This window comes from Sinohyriopsis cumingii, chromosome 10 (assembly GCF_028554795.1).
Source record: "Sinohyriopsis cumingii isolate HCF-2022 chromosome 10, ASM2855479v2, whole genome shotgun sequence".
NCBI classification, from domain to species: domain Eukaryota; kingdom Metazoa; phylum Mollusca; class Bivalvia; order Unionida; family Unionidae; genus Sinohyriopsis; species Sinohyriopsis cumingii.
Genome location: NC_142970.1, coordinates 65643150 through 65665491, shown reverse-complemented (window position 1 = coordinate 65665491; position 22342 = coordinate 65643150). Strand labels below are relative to the sequence as shown.

At 35.6% G+C, this 22342-nt stretch overlaps 1 protein-coding gene across 1 annotated transcript; it reads right to left on the bottom strand.

The window, feature by feature from the left end:
- Positions 1-733: 733 nt before the first annotated feature.
- On the bottom strand, positions 734-22241 carry LOC149790292 (dnaJ homolog subfamily C member 27-like). Its single transcript, XM_089972335.1, has 6 exons — positions 22045-22241; positions 18848-18913; positions 7793-7865; positions 3719-3915; positions 2615-2688; positions 734-1221 (listed from the first exon to the last, which is right to left on the bottom strand). Exons 1-6 carry the CDS (start codon positions 22111-22113, stop codon positions 1122-1124), a joined length of 579 nt encoding a protein of 192 aa, XP_089828461.1. The 5' UTR covers positions 22114-22241; the 3' UTR covers positions 734-1121.
- Positions 22242-22342: the final 101 nt, after the last annotated feature.

Genomic DNA, 22342 nt, shown 5'->3' with positions numbered 1-22342 from the left:
CTAGTTATTATGCTGTAACTCCAATATAATTCTTTCGAGCATTTTACCACTTGAAAATGTTAACAGGATAACAATTTTCCTAAGAAATAATAATTCTCCATATATGACGACTAAAGATCTTCGGAAAGTAACACAGTGCTTTTCTGGAATTAAAAGGATACCAAAAGCTGTATGTATGTATATATGTCCGTCTGTCTGTCTGTCGGTCTGTCTGTATGTATGTATAATTGTATGTATGTCTGTATTTATGTATGTCTGTCTGTATGTATGTATGTATGTATGTAAGTATGTATGTATGCATGTGTGTGTATGTGTGTGTGTATGTATGTATATGTGTATGTATGTATGTATGTATGTATGTATGTATGTATGTATGTATGTATGTATGTATGTATATTTGCATGTATGTATGTATGTATATTTGCATGTATGTATGTATGTAAGTGTGTGTGTATGTATGTATGTGTGTATGTATGTATATGTGTATGTATGTATGTTTGCATGTATGTATCTATCTTTTTATGTATGTATGTAATTGGTCTTCTCATTTATGTAATAGTATAAATGGTCGTGAGAGCGTATACACTGATTCATGCTGATTCATTCTTTTCTTCCTTGTTCCTTTTCTATTTTCTCAATTGTTTTGGTCGACATTTGAAATTTTAATGCTTAATGCATAGCTGTATCTTCATTATACTTGGGACAAAATAACAACAAAAACTAAGCTAAAATCTAAAGTAGTAATTGATTTATTTTTAGTTTCTACACTGAAAACGTCAGTTTCATAATAGACGGTCACGCTATTTTGTGTTTCCTTTAAACCATCTGCATGTTTGTTAGACACACCGTAATTCAAATGTTATGACTGTTTTCTGACAGCTAAGTCTTCATTTAAACGTATATCGAAAGGATTTAATATGTGGAATCTCAACAAAGCTGTAACTAAAATCATTTTCTTTCAATAAAATGTAAATCTAAGTCTAGAAAGCAAAATCCACAGCTTTTGATTTTCGCACGTGCTTAGAACTCAACACACGTGCCCTGGGTAACAACGAGGTGTATTACGTCAGTACCAGTTCCATATTCACATTTACGTGGCATTGACTATCATCCCAGTTTTCTTATATCATCCCAGTTTTCCTCTTTTTGAGAACAGCGGTGAGAAGTTCCGTAAAGAATGAATCTACCCCGTCGCCAGTAGCAGCTGAGGTTTCATAATATCTGAAAATTGACACGAAGACACATAATTAATCATACATATTTATTTTCAAAAAGCGATTCATGTTTCTGTTATTATTAAAAGACAATCACACTTACAGAAAAATGATAGGAAAAAGAAACCCAAAATGGTCTTTAGATCGCATACTTGACTGATGTCTGCATAACAGCCAAGTGCAAGAACAGTCGATATATAGAAAGTTGCGTACTTTTTGTAGACAATGTACACGAATCAGCATAATTTGTTTAAAATTAAATAGCATTAGGTGGTTAAATTGTTCAGCATTTTTTTCACATAAGTTGCTTAAATGATTTTTTGATTTTCTTAACAGTGACCATATTTGATGGCAGAGTCAGTATTATCTGTACAAACTTGAAAGCGTTTTACGCCATGGAGCTGTCTGACAAATTTACTGTACTTCTCTTGAACGGGTTTTAAAAATAAACTCGTATAAAGGTTTCTCCTTCCTTTTTTCAGTAACAGTGGCCATATTTAATGACGTAAGGCATCTGTTTATACAAAATTTCAACAACCTTAATGCTCTGCTGTGCATAATTGTGAAATTTCTCAAAAAATCAAAGTTGTGCAATTTGTCAAAGTGTCAAAATTGTTAAATTTGTCAAACAATAAAAATTGTGAGATTTGTGTTGAATAATTTTGTTTTGAAAAAATGTTAAAAATAGCAACGGTAGACAAATACATTAACTTAATTGGTGTTACGGCCATGTAGGCTAAAAATGGAGAAGTAAGTACAGAGAATCGAAAAAAGTTTAATAATGGAATTTTTTGACCTTTAAGAAAATTACCTTCACTTTTTGGATTGTCTTTTCGCATATTGGAACTCCCAGTATAAATAAAAATGCGCAAAATGTAGACAAATTGAATGCTGTTTTCGAGAAGAAAAAAACATATTTCTTATTTATTGCGTAATTTGACACAAATGTTCGGGACTGTATAGTAGGCAGTCATCTCCCAACGTACAAGAACATTCTGACATGAAAATGTTATCGTTATGAAAAAAAGCCTATCTTGTAGGGGGAATATAGTGGGAATGGGGTGGGCGAAAAAGGAGGGGGGTGGACAATTAAAATTTTGTCTCGAGATATAATTTTCTTAAAAGGTTCAGTATGTCAAAACCCCTATTTCTAAAGTGTACGTGGAAAAAGAATAAAACAAGAAAATGCCACAAGCGAGACTGGTAGCAATTTTTATATTCTTTGACATGAGAACGAAACACAAAAGTATCGAAAATTTAGGCGGTCTCCACCGGAAGACGCGCATCAAAGAAAATGATTTGGGGTGAGTGGGTGCGTGCATAAATGTATGTGCGCATGAACCTCCATTCAGAATAAACAAATAAAGAAGATAAAATAGGTATGACGTAGTCCAATATACCTCATTTTCTGCTGTAGAGCCCATTTTTTTCCATCACCTGTTGGAATTATTCTTTTGCCAGACTTTCCATCAGCCTAGAAAAAAGTATATATATATATATATATATATATATATATATATATATATATATATATATATATATACAGACACAACACTGAGCAGGTTTGTTGTAAAATTGTAGCTTTGGGTAAAGTTAAAAGCTTGTTAGACTGAGGTAAATAAAATTCTAGCTATTAGTATTGACTAAGTCTCAACTTTAGAAAAAGAAAGAAGGTTTCTAACAAAGTTTTGACTATTGATTACTTTAATATCGCTGGGTGGAGTGCAGGGTGGTTGTGTGCTGAATAAAGTACAACACCACATATGACGAGATCAATAGAATTAGAATTTGCACATCTTATTTGACATGGGTAGATAATACAGTTTTGTTTACTTGACCAATCATAGCAACATCTGGCCGGTTTGGAATCTGGTCTCATGATCTGACACGGGGAATTACTTGTGAAGACGTTTATGTGAGCAAAAATGTAAATGTCTTCTGACATTACATCTTCAACTTGCATGAATAAATGAAGTCATGAAATATAAATATATTAGCGTAATCATGTAATTATGGACAAAATATACATAAGCTTAAATCTTAAATGTACAGCAGTTATGTGATAAATTGTATTATCTTTTGCAAAAATAAGTGCTTGCCATTTAGTAAATGAAAAAATTTTATATTGTGATTGTTGAGAAAAGTGAACGACTGTTGATGGATTCAGATTTATATTTTTCTTCCTTGAGGATATTTAGAGCACAAACTTGAGACAGTCATAAAATCTCTGTATGTATATACGATATTTCTGAAAACTGTTTCATTTCATACTCTATATCGTTGTGGTCGAATTTAACAATATCCAATAAGTATTACCTTACGTTATTCAAAGGTTCACTATACTTGTAGTATGTGTCTGCCTGCCTTGGAAGACGAAATATTTGGTCATTTATTATGACTAACTAATTCATTATTTTATTGGAAATGTGTTATATTGGAATTAAATTAATAATAACATGATTCAATGGCAACATATTGGAATACACTAAAGAAGATAAAATAACCTTATTTGCGACTAGAACTAACTCCGGATTGCCGCTACTGTATTTTACCACTTCTTTCATCCATGTGTCCAAGCTATCAAATGAGGCTTGGTTGGTAATATCGTACACAAAAAATATGGCATCGCACTGGCCATAAAGCTCATTTCTGACATCAATATATTCGGGACTTCCGGACAGATCCCAAAGATGAACTCTCACTGCAAAATAAAATACAGTAAGATAATATAGTTGGAGTAATTACTGTACATACAATACATTCAAAAATATGTTAAGACTGGACCAAGAATTTCAATCGCGCTTTAAGAGGAAAAATTTCTTGAGCTGAGGTTTAAACTGGAAACACAAAAAAAGACGGATTAAAAATGAAAATAATTATACAGAGGGAAATTATCACAGCGTTTGTAATTTTCTCTGCATTGTTGTAGAGCTGATTGTCCAACATATTTTTGATGCAACATAGAAGCACGTATGATATAAATAAGCATTTTTATTTCCTTTAATTTACAGATTTAATTTTGTAACAATGATATAAAAAGTATCAAGTAAATATATTTTTTAGATTCTACTTGTAAAATATACATTGAACAGATCTGTGTTGGAAAGCACACTCAGACACACCACCACACACACGCGCGCACTGTTGTCCTCCATGACGATGGGCAGAAGGAATTAACACCATTTTGTGAAGAGGACCTGCTTAGAATCCATTCGATTACAAACAAAAAAACATACAAATAAACAAACCTTAAACAAACACAATAATACAATATCATGGCATAACATGAAGTGGTAGCTATCCCAAATAATAGTGGTGAAAATATTTGAGTAAAGGTACATTAGAATCACGAAAAAAAGGGAATCCGAACGGGACTCATAAGAATCGGGCAGGCGATTTAGCTTTAAATCAAATCGGATGGTTGTAAATTGTTCGTTCCTTACTCCTATCACGATGTCAAAGACTTGCTATGAAGTCGCCGATGCACACGTGACTGTACACAGCACCTCTGTAATTAACACAAGGACTTTTGTGAAAGCAAAGTTTACAGTATATGCGCCACATTGTTCAAGGGTTTTCTTGATCCTTAGACAAGAACAACGTTCTTAAAGCAAGAACAATGTCTGTGTGGTTCTTCTCGCCCTAAAGTTATGAAAAAAGTTCGATGACTGTCACGAGCCTCGACCTCTGGTTAATAAGTCTCACCACATCTGAAGTAGGAGTAGATGAAATCAAAGATGGCAGAATATGCCGAGCATTGATCAGCCATCGGAAATCTACTCTGGTGGTTAGTGCAAGCACACTCAAGAATATCTGAGAATATAGTTTGAGCGTGTGGGTAGGAATCTCGAACAAGGCGCTCATAGACGGCCCAAGCGTCGCAATAGGACTAGTTGTGTCTGATTAATATAAACATGTCTACGTATAAATGTACAAAATACAAGATAAAAACAATCAACTGAATGCATCGTTTTTGCAATGTAGAGAAAGCGAGCCTTCTTATGAAACCCCAACGTCACTGAGTAAACCACATTATATTTAGACCACAACATACGGCTTTCCAGAAAATTAAACGCAAGAGACCGAGCAATATGACTGTATAATGTTGGTAAGACCATCGTTTGACATTGATAGGCGACGCAAAGATGATGCTCAATTTATATAGTAAACACCAGTTTTGGTAAAGAATATAGCTTTAACAAGCTCATGGAAAAGCGATAATAGTTCTTTCTTCCTTTCTTTTATATGCATAAACACAACATGTCATGACTTACACATCATGACCCCTCCCCTCTTCTAATCTTGTTTAAGTTACCAATCATCAAATGTATTTGCATTCATTTCAAATACTACATATGAGTTATCTGTGAGAAAATAAAGAGTGAACAGTTAATATTTGAGTCCACACGTTTCAAGGAAAAACTAATGAAGTACGTATTTTTGAAAGGGAAACATGCATTATAAGTACTCTCACTCTATAACACTCTAATAAACCCCATCGGAGATGACGGGTTAATGGCCAGGGGTGTGGTGTGGTGGGGGTATGGATGGTTAAAAAGGTCAGTCGGGCAGTGGGTGGGTGGAAACTAAAAGTAAAACCAATACAGTTTTAATGCAAATGAAAATTCGATATCGTTTCGAACTTGTTTTAAAATGTCGCACTTACGGAAAAACTCTTATATTACAAGCCATCATAATTAATATATTTAAAGGTATGTATTTTACGGAATGTATTGAACAAACTCTAATGTTATAACCTACAATAAGTAATACGTTTAAAGGTATGTGTTTTATGGAATGCATCATCGTACAATAAAGGTACTATGATAACACAATGTCAGCTTATAATAAAAGTTATTACCCAGAAACACACGCATAATTTTGGGGGATGACAAACATGTAGTGGTAAGCTATTACGTTTTACTGATCTAGATAAAACATGTTTAGAGATGAAATTCAGATGGGTACTTAAACTGGTGTGCGAGCGCTTATGCTATTACCTACTCCAGGTTGAGACTGTATGCTTGCGATATCAGAATATCAGCTGCAATATTTCTTGAGAAATAGCAGATATCGTACTTACAAACTACATTAAGGTGGAACTTACCGTCTGCTCTTTTGAGGTGGTACTTACAATCTATAGTATTAAGGTGGTACTTAACAATCTACGGTATTAAGCTGTACTTGCATTCTACGGTATTAAGCTGGTACTTACAATCTATGGTATTAAGCTGGTACTTACAATATATGGTATTAAGGTGGTACTTACAATATATGGTAATAAGTTGGTCATTAAAATCTATAGTATTGAGGTGGAACTTACATAGTACGGTTTTAAGGTGGTACTTAACATATAGGGTATTAAACTGGTACTTACAATATATGGTATTAAGGTGGTACTTACAATCTACTGTAATTAAGCTGGTACTTACAATCTATGGTATTAAGGTGGTACTTAACATCTACTCTTTTGAGGTGGTACTTACAATCTATGTATTAAATTGGTACTTAAAATCTACGGTATTAAGCTAGTACTTACAATATGTGGTATTACGGTGGTACTTACAATATATGGTAATTAAGGCGGTATTTACAATCTATGGTATTAAGGTGGCACATACAATCTATAGTAATTAAGGTGGTACTTACAATCTACAATAATTAAGGCGGTACTTATAATATACGGTATTAAGGTGGTACTTACAATATATGGCATTAAGGTTGTACTTAAAATATATGGTACTACGGTGGTACTTACAATCTATGGTAATTAAGGTGGTACTTACAATCTATGGTATTAAGATTGTACATACAATCTACAGTAATTAAGGTAGTACTTATAATCTACAGTAATTAAGGTGGTACTTACAATGTACAGTAATTAATGCGGTACTTATAATCTACGGTAATAAGGTGGTACTTATAATATATGGTATTAAGCTGGTACTTAAAATCTAAGGTATTGAGGTGATACTTACAATCTTGGTATTAAGGTGGTACTTACAATCTGCTGTACTTAAGTTGGTAATTACAATCTATGGTATTAAGGTGGCACTTACCATCTACTATTTTGAGGTGGTACTTACAATCTATGGTATTAAGGTGGTACTTACAATCTACGGTATTAAGCTAGTACTTACAATCTGTGGCATTACGGTGGTAATTACAATATATGGTACTACGGTGGTAATTAAAATATATGGTACTACGGTGGTACTTACAATCTATGGTAATTAAGGTGGTACTTGCAATCTATGGTATTAAGGTTGTACATACAATCTATAGTAATTACGGTGGTACTTATAATCTACGATATTAATGTGGTACTTATAATCTATGGTATTGAGGTGGTACTTACAATCTATGGTGTTAAGGTGGTACCTATACGCTATGGTATTTAGACTGTACGTACAATCTACAGTATTATATTAAGGTGGTATTTAAAACTACGGTATTGATGTGGTACTTACAATCTATGGTATTAAGGTGTTACTTTCAAAGAACGGTATTAGTTTAGTACGTACATTGTCCAGTATTAATATGGTACTTCCAAACTACGGTGTAAAGGTGGTACTTACAATCTATCGTATTAATCGTATGGATCTTGAAGCCATAATCAACACCCACTGTGGGCTGGTAGCCTCCGTTGAACTAGAAGAAATAATAATAATAATAATAATAATAATAATAATAATAATTATTATTATTGTTATTATTATTATTATTATTATTATTATTATTATTAATAAAAGTAATGATATATATGGTGATAATTATGATAAGCAACCGATGAGTTTCCTTTTTCTTGGAAATCGCTTTTTATTACATGGTTACTGCATATCATTTTTGCTGCATAATGTGATACACTTGAATCATGTGCAGTAAAGGAGGCAATGTACCAGACTTTCGACCAAACATGTTCTCAAAAGCTCACTTTTATTTCAGCAAGTAGAATATGATGTCTCTCGCGAATTATAACACTTTCAATCGCGCTTCAACTCTTACAACCTGACCAGCAAACAATTATGACGATATGGACCAATACGAATTTTTGAAAATTTGTATAAGGAAATATGGCCGATACAGTAAAGCATAGAAGAGTTCAAAGTTAGAGCTGGAATTTTAATGATGTTCCTGAACTAAATACATATATTAATACTGGCAGTTGTCCAGTTTGCCATGTTTGAAGTAGAGAAAATAAAGACCATGTGCAAAATAAATGGGGTCAAGGGTTACCGGAACTATTCAAAAGTACACGACTCCTTGTGGCAAATGGACGGTTATACTCCGACGAATGAATATGCGAATACAACTTATGCTAACTTATTTGCTATTATTTTACAATATTTCATGTACATAAAACGTTCGGTGTACTTCTGAGTTCTTCGGTGAATTTTCTGATCATATACCACAATATTTCAATATCAGATCGTTTACAAGAGATGGTAACACTTTAGCATATGAATTCATTGTTAACAGTGAGAATACATTAAGTGAGATGATGATAAAACCATGACTCGTTCGTATCGTGTTTGTACGATGCATATCAAATCGTGCGTGACTTTAATGTGTCTGCAGTTCAGAGAAAGCTGGTGCATTAAATGATATTGTTCGGTTTGGTTTGGTGCTTTATGGCACGGCAACACAAGTTGGTTATTTACTGCCGAGGCAATTGGAGTAAAATGCCTTGCCTAATGACACATCACAGTAGCCGACACTGGCTTCCTGAGTCCAGAACGATAATCAGCGAGACACATCGGCTCAAAATAGGCTGGTTGACAGTTTTTCAATATTATATTGTAACGAACATTTGTATTGTTTTGAATCTGCACAGTCTCATAAAAACAAGCGGGAAAAGTAATGGTTGGTTCATGAATGTCGTCTGAAAGCGTGAATTGAATTTAACGGACGTAATAACAAATATGTTTAGAATAAAGATTTATCATAAAAGTAAATAAGTTTAAAGTTAGATTAAGACGTATAATGAATATAAAAGGATTGCAATAAGATTACATTAATCGATATGGCTAGTTCTAAACACAAAGGGTTTTGGGTACCACATACAATACAAAGAAAATCCAGGCAACTAAGCAAGTATGACCTTTAAAGGCATTTTTGAAAAATAAACATTTATGAATCTAATTCATTGATAATTGTCCATTCTCAAGATGACAAGACAGTCTTAATGTTTAGTGAAACAATCGATAGAGACCATGATATGGATACATTTCATCAGGTGAAATAAAAAAGATGTTAATTATCTGAAAAAGTAAATGAAGAAGGTCCATAATTGGCTATCTAAAAGAAGTGTTCGATCTGTTGATTTTACTATTAATTCTTTGTCCCACTCTTTTGTATTATTTTCTAAAGTCAGTAAACATATTTACAATAAAGATGTTTTAGTACCTATTCAAAACAGGCGTAATACACTTATTAATGCATTAGCAATAATATGTCCCAATATACTGAATGAAAATAGAATGTAAATGTGTTGACAAATTTGGCAAAATCAATATGGCTTGAAATAAGGGATTTTCACCAATTCTACGTGCAATTTAGCTCTGCTAGCCATATATTGGAAGAGGTATGGAATTGCCTAGTATCCGTCATCTATAGGCAAAAGTTTGCTATAGTTGCTGCTTCTAAACTCCACAAAAGCAACTTTGAAAATCTTGTTATCACTACTTTCCTGCATTCATCGTCATATCAACATATGAGTTTCTTTTCAAGACTCCCTATAATATCTAGTTTGTCCAAAATGAAAACGATGAAATCTTACAATTAAAATGTCTGGCACGACGGTCCTCTTGAAAACATTGATATCGCTACTCTTACAGAATGTCTAGTTGATTCCAACTGAAACTGGTGCTATTATTACGTCCAATATGGGCACAACAGTGACCACTTTGAACATTTTGTTTTCACCCAAGAATATCAGAGATAGGATCAACATTCAACAATTAAAACGACGAAAGGGTTTTATCTTTGATTCCTGGAAACTCTTTTCGGCCATTAAAACGCCAATACTTTGCAGTGGTCCTTGTTCATATTACATACCGACGATGCATTAATTTTCGAAAACCTCAACAGTCATTTCAAGTCATGCTGAATAATTTGAAATCATATATCAATAGTACATGGCACCACCATCTGGAGTATTTTGGGCCATTAGGGTGGAGAGATCAGGTGAGGTGGAATGGAATAACCCAATCACCGCCCATTGAATTGATCATTCTCTTGTAGTGGGATGGATGATAATTTAACGTTGAAGATATCCATATGCTTCAAACAGTAGATCACGCAGAGAATTTAATATTAAAAACGTCTGTAGGATTAGCTTATGTTGGCAATTAGCGCTGAGGTGGGCGGCGGGGAATTTAACAATACCTTTGAACTACTATGGGCAGGGGCGAATTAAGGCTCACTGGTGCCCTAAGCACTGACAAATCTTGGTGCCCCCCTCCTTTCCACGTACACCTGGGAAGATAACCCTAGGGTGCACCATGATCAAGAAACAGAACATTATGATCAATTTGCACTAGTTTTATCATTTTGTTTTACAAATCTTCATTCGTTTTTTTTTTCTTTTCACCCTTTTCTCAACTTTGGCCCTGGTGCACGTGCTTAACGGTTAATACGTCCTGACTATGGGGGAATGGGGACTTTAATATTGCGGAATACTAGTGACAATACAATTGCCTTGATAAAATATGGGTTAGGCCTTAAACTATAACTACACATCAACTATACATACGAATGACCGTTTCCATTAACACACACACACACACACACACACATATATATATATATATATATATATATATATATATATATATATATATATATATATATATATATATATATATATATATATATAAATCGTTATATGTACCTAAGATCATGTTATAAACAGCTGCAATCAAAGGAGCAAATTCGTAATAACACTATCACTGGCGAGACTTAATGTAACACAAAACTTACACAACTGATACGGAATTTATCGGAGTCCCTCCACCTTCCACAATGTTTTATTACTAGTATCGCCCAAGCTAAAACTAACATTAAAATTCGGAAATTGACAAGGACTTTAGTAGAGACATAGATCGTATGGAATATTGTATTAAAAATGGCTGAAACTGAAAGCAATACTGAGATTGGGAAGACAACATGGAAGTTCCGTATTTATATCATTAGTACGACTTACGCAAATTTACCAATACCGGCACAATAATCTGAGGTACTGGAAATGCTTTATTATAAAAATCTTTCAGTTAATTCATTACGTTCACCGAAGCATAAGCGGAAAATCGCTTCACAGATTGTATGATCCAGGTGGAAAGGCGTTTTCAGTTCTTACTTCAATGAATGCGACAAACAGATTGCACAAATTGTACATGTAAACAATGACAAAATAATTAAATTTCTTTTAAAATTTTTATTCAATTAACCATTTCTTCTTTTTCTGACATTGTATGAATATACAAGATTGATTGATTGATTGATTTTATTTTTACGGCCCATCAGCACTGTTAGGCTACATGGCGCCATAGAAAAGGTTTACTGTAAGATTTTTAAAAAGTGATACACGATTTCTTATTGACTAGCGATAAAAAAAATCAAACAGTTAAAAGCAAAACGATAAGATGGTAAGGACAAAAAGTAGGTCGGAGATTTGGGTCATATAGACACAAATCGCGTCTAGAAATGAAGTATTCTACTGGTTGGCCCCTGTCACTTATGTGATTTTATCCTCATAAAATGTTATGGGCATTAAAATCCCCGAATAAAACAAATGGCACGGGCAGTTGTTGAACAAGACTGTGTAATTCATTGGTACTAGGTTGGTGTTTGGTGGTATATAAATAGAACAAAATGTGATCACTCGATCTAGAGTGACACTTACATCAATGGCTTGCAAATTTGTGTTTAAAGGGATGACGTTATGAGAGGCCATATTGTTCACGACAACAAAAACTGCTCCTGGGGCCCTTTCAACATGTTTAAAGTAGTTGTTGAAAATGGTTTTTTTTAAGTGTGATGTTGTAATATCTTTCAGGAATGTTTCCTGCAGGCATAGTACTGCATGATCATGTTTGTTTAGGAGCAGAAGAATATTACTGTAATTGGTATTAAGTCCTTAACAGTTCCATTGTACGATTTTGTTCTTCATTATATGTTTAAAGTAGAGATTATGGAGCTAGGTTATACCTTTGGGGGGGGGGGGGCACTCCATGTTGTTATTTTTGTGGAGGAAGTATCAGGCAAAAAGGTTTGTATGCAGGTCTGGCGCCACCCTGATAACAGTTTCTTCTGCATCCATGTCCTCAACGTAGTCAAACCTATTGAGTAGCTTAAAGGGGTCATCAGACTTGCTTTAACTGCCTGTTTGTTTGTTGTTCATGTTTGGGGTTTGTTTTGGAGATGAAAGTAATGGGGGCTTGTTGAAAGTTGTCTGCGTGGAGACTGTGTTTCTTTGTGCCTCGTAATGTGGAATATTAGTAGCTGATGTTGTATCGGGTAGATCTGTTTGAGTTTGTCTATCCTTAGTTGTCTTTGGATTGGTTTTTACAACAGTGTAGAAGGTTCGGCGATGTAGAGGGGTTCGAAATTCGACCATCTTTTTTGCCTCTAAAAAGGGGATGCTTGACGTGTATTTTACCCTCTGGATCCCCTTCTCTTATTTCAAGGTATTGCAAACTTCAGAATTGGCATGGTGACCTTTGTCACAATTTGTACAATGTGGGTTCGCTCTGCAGTCTGCTTCTCGATGGCTGGTTTCGCCTCATCGGACACATACAGGGCTTCTGGCGCATCTCTCTTCATTGTGACCGTACTTCGGACACTTAAAACAACGTAGAGGATTTAAAATACACATCTTCAACTTTAACCTGCAAAACGACAACTTTTACTATTTTAGGTAGTGTTAGTGTGTTAAAGGTTAGTATGATAGTGTAGGTTTCCTGCAAATGTGCACCGCGTTTCATACGTATTTGACGAATTGCTGTAACGCTTTGATTCCTCAGTCCCTCGATGATTTCAGTGTCACTGATCCCTGCCAGGTCACGGTAGCGAACGACACCTTTCCATGAGTTCAGTGTCGAGTGAGCGAAAGAAGTAACTGGAATATCATAGAAAGTCCGAATTTTCTTGATATTTTCTGTACTTTGCGCTCACATTCAACAAGCTACCCGATTTGAGGTTCTTCGTGCTTTTTGGCGTTCCGACTAGGCCAAGTATTGTCTCTTTCACTATAAATGGTGATAGCGCAGCAATGCGCTTTGTCGAATCTTTTAACTGAATAACCATGAAGCGTGGGAACAATTCCACGCCACATGGCTCGACATCCGAGTCAGTTAAAGGTTTTCGTTGGTTTTTGTTTTTGTTTTCCATTATGTCTTGTTTTATATTCATCACCCATGTTCACCCACCAGCCATGGAGTCTAACAAGGGGACCAGGGATAAGTAAGTGGTATACTCAGCAGGTAAAGATACTACCTAACTGACCCGTTTTCTAGGAAGTGTTGTAAGAGTAGGAGAAAGGAAAGATAAATGGGTAGATAGTAGCGGCGATGGTGGTATAAAGAGAGATACATGGAGAAAGATAGAGAAAGAGAGCGAGTAAATTAAGACCTCATAGGGCTTGGCGTGACCAGATGATTTGTCGACACCGGGCCCTCCAGACCACAAGTCTAGAAGTAGATGCCAAAGTAGTGTATTGCATCGAACAGCCTCTGCTCAACTACCAGGATCCTTTCCTACCCCGACACGAAACGCAACCCATCGCAAACAGGTTGCCTCTACTTAGTCGCCTCTTAAGACACATAGTGAGGACACATTGGGCCAATTATACAATCCCGAACCCGCAGGGGGGAGGGTGTATACGCAAAATAGCTATACAAAGTCCTCATTATATATATATATATATATATATATATATATATATATATATATATATATATATATATATATATATATATATATATTATCAGGCCGTTCTAAGTTTCTTTAGTTTATACCTGTGTGAACCGGAAACTATATAATGCTATAGCCCCATCTAACAGCACTACTTTTCCCGACATTCGCTGATAATTATGTGTAATATATTTTCTATCTGTATTGACTCAATGTTGCATTAGATCGACAACAATGGCAATATGATCAGATCTTAATTAAAGTGTATACTAAAGAAACTTGTGAATGAAAATGTAAAAAATAAAAAAACATGCTGAGAATAGTTCAGGTAGGAAACATTATTACGTCTTTAAGTTTGTTCTTGCAATCGAAATAAATGAGTTTTGAGAGCCCTCTTGAATGTGATCACTGCGTCTTTGTGTCTAAGTTCAGTGGGCAATTCATTGCACGTTGCTCGGTCCTGGTATGCAAAAGAACGATGTCCATATGACTTTGTTTTCATATTGGGAATAATGAGTATACGATTGTCAGAAGAGGAGCGTAAGTATCTTGCTGGTGTGTACACATTGGTGAGGTCGGATAGTTATGTTGGACTAGAGTCAGACAGTGAAACGTAGCACAGAGAACAAATTTTGTGTTTGATTCTGGATCGAATGGATAGCCAGTATAGGGTACAGAACAGCGGGGAGTTATGCTCTGATCGTGGTACTCTAAGTATGATCCGAGCAGCTGTGTTTTGAACTTTTTGAAGTTTCTGGAGTAGATATTGAGATGAACCAGACATAATTGAGTTACAATAGTCCAGTCTTGAAAGTTCTAATGAACAAGTGTTTTAGTGGCATCAACTGAAAGATATTTTCGAATTGATCTGATGCGTCTCAGCTCAAGATATGCAGTCTTGCATATGTTCATGACATCTTGGTGCAATGTGAGAGTACTGTCCAGAGTAACACCTAGGTTTCGTACTGATTGTGTGAATTTAATGTTGGTGTTGCTGATAATTATTGTTTGAGGTAAAGGATGTGAATGATAAAGTTTTTGTGTTGTAATCAGAATCGCCTCAGTTTTATCATCATTCATCTGCAGCTTGTTACATGTCATCCATGATTTCACATCAGAAATGCACCTCTCTACACCTTGGATGGTAGCATCAACTTCAGTTGGGTGGCTAGATTTGTATATTTGGGTGTCATCAGCGTACAATTGGCGAGACAGTGGATGATGATCTATGACACTTGAGAGCGACTAAGTGTACAGAATGAAGAGAACAGGTCCAAGAACAGACCCCTCTGGAACACCACAACATAGATCAACTGGGCTGGAGTATATTCCACTTGCAGATATAATTTGTGTCCTGTTGACCAAATAGGACTTGAACCACAGTAAGGCTGTATCATAAATGCCAAATACATGCTGGAGACGGTGAAGTGATATATCATGGTCTATTGTGTCAAATGCTGCAGACAAATCAAGGAGGGTGAGGACTGTAATCTTTCCGCTATCCAACGCAGAGAGAATGTCATTAACTACTTCTAGAAGAGAAGTTTCAGTACTGTGGCAAGGGCGATATGCAGATTGTATATTGCTAGAAAGACTGTTTGAATTTAGATGAGATACAAGCTGGGATAGAACAACCTTTCTTAAGATTTTTTATATGAATGAGAGATTAGAAACTGGGCGGTAGTTCTTTAAATCGTTATGGTCTAGTGTTGGTTTCTTCGGCAGAGGCTTTACAATGGCAGTTTTGAAAAATGATGGGAATTCCCCAGATGAGAGAGAGGTATTCATAACATCAGTTAGCAAAGGCAATACTGGATCTAAGCACTCAAGCAACAGTGATGTTGGAATTGGATCAAGTTCACATGACTTAGGTGCACTCTTCATCAGGATTGTACGTACGAAATCCATAGAGACAGGTTTAAATGCTGCTAATGGTTGCCGCTCAAATTATGTATCCCAACTGTATGGTGACGACGAGTCAATTGAAATTGTGATGTTAAGCTTATCTCTAATGGTTTTTACTTTGTCAAGGAAGAAATTTGCAAACATGTCCGGAAGGTCGACAGGAGAGAAGGTAGTTGGAAGTGATGTTGATTTGTTCCTTGACATGAGCTTGTTAGTAATCTCGAGGAACTCTTTACAGCTGGAACTTTCCATGATCTTAGTAGTGTAGTGGGCTGATTTCGCTGCATGGACTATATTTGTGACATTCTTCTTAGCGACTTCATAGATTTGTTTATGAATAGTGGGTCTGGTGGAAAGCCAAAGCCTCTCAGCTTTACGACGGTCTCTTTTAACAGCGCGAAGCTGGTCCCTAACACTGCTATACCATGGAGAACACTTTTGAATTGATACTCTGCACTTGGTAGCTGGAGTATGTTTGTCAAGCAATGAACGCAGACAGTTATCGAGTAGTTCTGCGGTAGGAGGTAAGCAAGTTGTTAGGTTAGGTTGGATGTCGTGCATTAGTTTGGTTCTATTGTCATACGGAGGTTTTTCTTAGTAGCAGATAAAGGCGGAGGGTTAGGGACTGATACATCAAGATGGCATATAATGCAGAGGTGATCTGTTGCAAGGTCATGTGATACCAGATTGGACCGTAGAATGTTATCATCAGGTCTATGAAGAATCCAGTCTAAAATGTGACCATGTTTATGGATGGGTTCGTTAACTGACTATTTGAGGTTGAAAACATTAATGGAATCTATGAGTTTTGATATATTTGAGTTTCCGGGACCACGTGAAAGTTGAAATCTCCAAGAATAATCAGGTTGCCACCTATCGAATTTCCATAGTCCAGGAGATTCGAAAACTGCTCCAAAAAGAGATAGTCAGCCAGCTTGTTTTTTCTACTAGGAGGAGGGCGGTATAGACAGAACAAATGGACTGACCTTTGCTCCATATATATATATATATATATATATATATATATATATATATATATATATATATATATATATATATATATAAAGTATGTTGTATGTCTTCATCAGTAAGGCGTATTTTACATCCTCCCATATGTAGCTATAACTTTTGCAATTTAATACAATAGAAAATTTGTGTTCGGTTCTGTTTTTTCTCTGTTATGTTCACTTATTCCCTTCATAACTATTAAACACATTGAATCATATATGTACTTTAAATGAAAGTAGCAAAATTAAATCAAATAAATACACCCCGAAAGAAATTTGTACTTGTGTAAATGAGTCAATAAATACTAGCTACTTACACGAGCATTTAATATTTCATACCTGTATCTACATAGCATATCGGTATAAGGCAAATGTGTAAATAATTCAGTAATTAATAGCTACTTATACGAGCATTTCATACCTAGCATTCCTATGTAAGACTAATAAGAATTAATATTTAAAGCAGGTGTTGGCAACTTATGTCACGCGTGTCAACAGTAGCTCTCGATACTCTTTGGAAAGGCACGACATGAACTTTGTATTGCATGTAGTAAACGAAAATTGCAAATTAAAGGGTCTAAAATGACAGCACTCTACAATTAACCTGACATGGAACAGCAGTTCGATAAGATTGTCTATTCCAGATGTAAACTAGAGATGGAAATTATCTTACGATACTGGTGCATTATTTTGGTCCTTTCATCCCCATCTGTTTTCAAGCCATCAAGATCCCCAAACCTTCGTTGTAACTGACTCAGATTCCTCTGAGATCGTACACTCACAGATTTTAATTTAGTTTGGGAAATTACTGATGGGAGTACGATAGACGAATAGACACACCAAACAGACAGACGGGGATGACTGTTCAAAACATTTTCTCTAAAGTGCAAAACTAATAATATCAAACATTCTGGGGCAAATCCTCGAAAAAGTTCCATGTAACTCGTGTTCTGGTATATCTATTGGAAGCCACCGTAATGTCTGTCTCATCTGTCGCTATCGATCTGTCTATCAATTTATGTAGGTAGGTAGGTAGGTAGGCAGGTAGGTAGGTAGGTAGGTAGGTAGGTGGGTAGATAGAGAGATAGACAGACAGATAGATAGATGGATAGATAAGAAGGTAGGTAAGTAAATAGAAAGAAAGAAAGATTAGATAGATAGATAGATAGATAGATAGATAGATAGATAGATAGATAGATAACGTTTAAACATGATGCAAAACTACTCGGTTTCTTTTCTTACTTAGTAAAATTTTGATTGTTTAAAATAGTTTTTGTTCTTACCGAAACACATTTCACTTTGTATAGATTGATTGAACTTGAATATAATAATGTAATATTGGATGATATTGTTGGAAATTTTGATCCTATCTTCTTTACACACAATATATCAAATTTTGTTGACAGCATGAAATTCTAAATAGGACATATTAAACCACCTAGCAACACCAAACGCACACAGCTTTTTTCATAAGCTTTGCTTCATTACAATAAACGTAGCATCAAGCCGTTACCTCAGACTCGTCCTCGTCATCCTATGAAATGGTTATAATAATAATAATAATAATAATAATAATAATAACAACATTATTAGTAGTAGTAATAGTAGTAGTAGTATCGGCATCAAACTCATCATCGTCAATAGCAAATACAAAATTATCCAAACTAACGTTTCTGATGTTTCTCTACTATGAAATAAGATGCTATACTGAGAAAGTTAATTATATAATTATAAAAAAAACAACAAAAAAAAACTGTGAGGTTTAAAGCATACACACGAGAGAGAGAGAGAGAGAGAGAGAGAGAGTACCTTGCTTTCGCAAAAATGTTTGATCAGACATGTTTTTCCAGTCCCGGAATTGCCAATACCGACTACCTGTAAAATTGTTAGTTTATTAACGTTATTTTATATACGTCTTGCGATCAGATCCAAACCCTCCCCCTTTTTTCTACCGTTTGGATTCGTCTATAATTCAAAACTAAATGTGAACAGTGTGGATCTGTTGAATAATGTACCAGAGAGATCAGGTGTTACGTTATTCATTTTACAGAAGACTGCAAACGTATAGCATAGATCCTGATTGCCAGAGCATTATGCGGCGGCAATTCTGTGTTTACATTATTCACAGCAACGTGTTATGATGGTGAATACGGTATATTACATGCTGATGTGTAAATGAGTATGTGCATATGACATTTTAATTGAGACGAGAATGAAATGCTACATGTTCCTTGAAAACATGTTTACATTCTTGACTTTCGTAAAACGTTTATAACTTTCCAGCATTAATATACCAGCTTATGTACACTGCTTCGAAAACAAATCGCGTTGTCAGATTTAATAATTACGATTAAAATACTGCATGGAAAAGGAGTCAGTCGGATGGGGGTGGGGGGCGGGGGGCAAGGGTCAGTAGGTTGTAAACAAATGGAGACCAACAAAAAAAAAAAACACCACTGGTTGTAAACAAAAGGGAGACAATAAACTACCCTGCTGGTTGTAAACAAAGGGAGACAAAACAAATTGGTTGTAAACAAAGGGAGACAAAAACACTAGGTTGTTTGGCCTTGCGTTTTATTCTCACAGACAGCAAGGTGAAAAGGGAGTGCTATTTTTATTTATTTAAATACACCTAAGGCAAAATTGAAGATTAGAGTTGCTGCAAGCAGTCATTGGTTGGAGAGACTACTTGCTGACAATAATAGGGTTTGTTGGATTCATGCACAATTCTTATGCAGAGATGACGGATGGGAAGTGTTTCGTCTATACCATGCAAGTCGTAAGAAAATGGCACACAATGTCGCCCATGTGGCTAGGATAGGGTGCATCTCAGTCTAATGAATGCAGAAAAGAGTGCCAGCAAGCAGTCTGCGAAGGTATTTGAAGCAATTAAGTTCAGAAAAATCCTGGGGATGACAGCGAAAACTTGTACCACATAAATCAACTCAAAGATAGGTGCAACAGACACAATAATTTAGGCAGCCCACTGATATTTCAGAGTAGATTCAGTCATATCCGGTACATAACCATTTGCTTGCTTTTATGGAGAGACAAAGTAAGGATAACACAAGTAAAACGATAGTGAAAGACTATCGTGCCGCTGTGCCAGAAATTCACCTGGTTCGTAGTTGGCACTTTGGTATTTCTCGAATGCTGTGGTATCTATGGTACTAAGGTAAATCTATTAGATTTCATGAGCTGCCTCCCTTAGTATGTAACGCCAACTAACCAACTGCGTGTAACAGTGGTGCATTGTACATCAGCCTAAATTTGTGGAGGCAATTGTCCACAAAAATGGTACTTTGTAAGTTGAACATCGATTATGTACCAGAGGAAAGCCATTACAGAAGTATTTGAGTGAAAGGTTTTAGTGCAAACACGAACCGGCAGTGGAATATTGCGTAATTATAAGTCCATTCAAATTGTGTGTTTCCATAGTCTCAGTCATCAAGTCAAATTCACAGACCCAGAAGCACATAAATATCGGCTCATTACATCCAAGGTGTAGATAGGGTTATCGTATCGGAACCTTGTCTAGCGAAGATTCCCATCCTTGGATTAATATTACTCGGATTGTATATGCATGTGACACAAACGACAGGGAGTAATCGCGCGGTAATCAAAATCCTGCGGCTTTATGTTCACCCCAGCCAGATAAATACAGCTGGAAATAGTGTTGTTGTGAGATGAGTTTTATGGAGATTTGTATAAAGTCGCCTATGAAATACTACGTTGGTATAGAGTGAGTGAATCCAAGTGCACTCACTCTACACAAAAGGAACGTAGTACTAAAAGTGAAATACATGTAACATTGCACAAGGCATACAATTGTGATGTAATCAACAAAGTGAGACAAGTTAAAGAAACAAAACAAGCAACAAAAACAAACAAACAAACAAAACAAATGGCAACAGCAACACCTATTTTCAAACAGTGAGCTTATAGCTCGCAGAAGAGCCAAAGGCCTCGAGTCACTTCTGAAATAAACTCGATGCGGACTCATTCTAAGCATTGTGCATTCCTTTCTTAGAAGTCCGAAGTGTATGGGGAAAAACAAAACAAAGAAAACAAATCCCAACAAAACATGACAAAGAGAAAAACAAACAAAATAAGAAAAGAAGGAACATACACCCCCCCCAAAAAAAAATAACAAGAAAGCACAAAACCACATGTTATATATATATACATACATACATACATACATACATAGCAGCCTTAGGGTGGTTAACCTTCATTTCACCATTTCACGCATAACTGACTAAACATCTGATATCTGGCTGAAACAGTCAATAGTCGAGAACCTTTTGTGTGTGTATATTGTATTTTATTCTTCCTACTTGCATGGCTGCTTCCTGTGAGCGTATGATCGTGACCACAATGATTGGAATGTGAACAGAAAGAGCGATATATGCCCATATACACAGCTAATGTTGCCACTTGTTTACTCAAGTAAATACAAGCGTGATAACACTCCGTAACTAAATCAGACGCAATAACATAAATTTAAACAAGTGTCCATAACCGGCTGATTGCTATCTCTCCACCCCGTCAAATATAATGAAAATACAACGGTTGAATACTTTCCTTAAAACATACAACCAAGCGAGGAGCATGCAAACTTCCATTGTTTGTCCAATGTTTGTATAACTGATCATAAGAAATACCGAAATTTTGGTTACATGCTAGCAAGCAGGATAAATGAAGCAATTTTGTTGTTTTTTTGCTGTACGAATTTCATGTTTCTGCATGCAAGTCGCCCAAACACTTTCAGAGCTTGAAAAGAAATTTAAAATAATAATAATAATAATAATAATAATAATAATAAAAAACAATAATCACTCAATATTAGATTGATTGATTGATACAGATGAAGGAAAAGTACTTATATTGGTGTCTGCTTAACAATCTAAATGATTTCTTATCATATACCTATTTATATAGTTCCTATTAGGTTAAACCGTGTGTGTGTGTGTGTGAGATTTGAGACAGGTATCTGGGTCACTAACCTTTATCCACTGCAGAGCATCAACCGCCTCTTGTGGATTTTTCGTAAGATGCCCACGTTCTCTATTCATGTCTTCTCAGAAACTGACGAAAGGATGGGCAAAATGCATTTTTCTGGTTCGTTAGCTTTGAGCTTGCTCCATCGTGGTTGTTGCCCGACAACTGTAAACAATGCATTCGGCATACAGTCGTTCATATGGAAAACCTCCAATGGACATCGAATGATGCGGCTCTGTTACTGTTTTGTTTCGATTTTTCTATTGGGTCTGTCATACTTACGTTATCGATAAGCATTTTAGC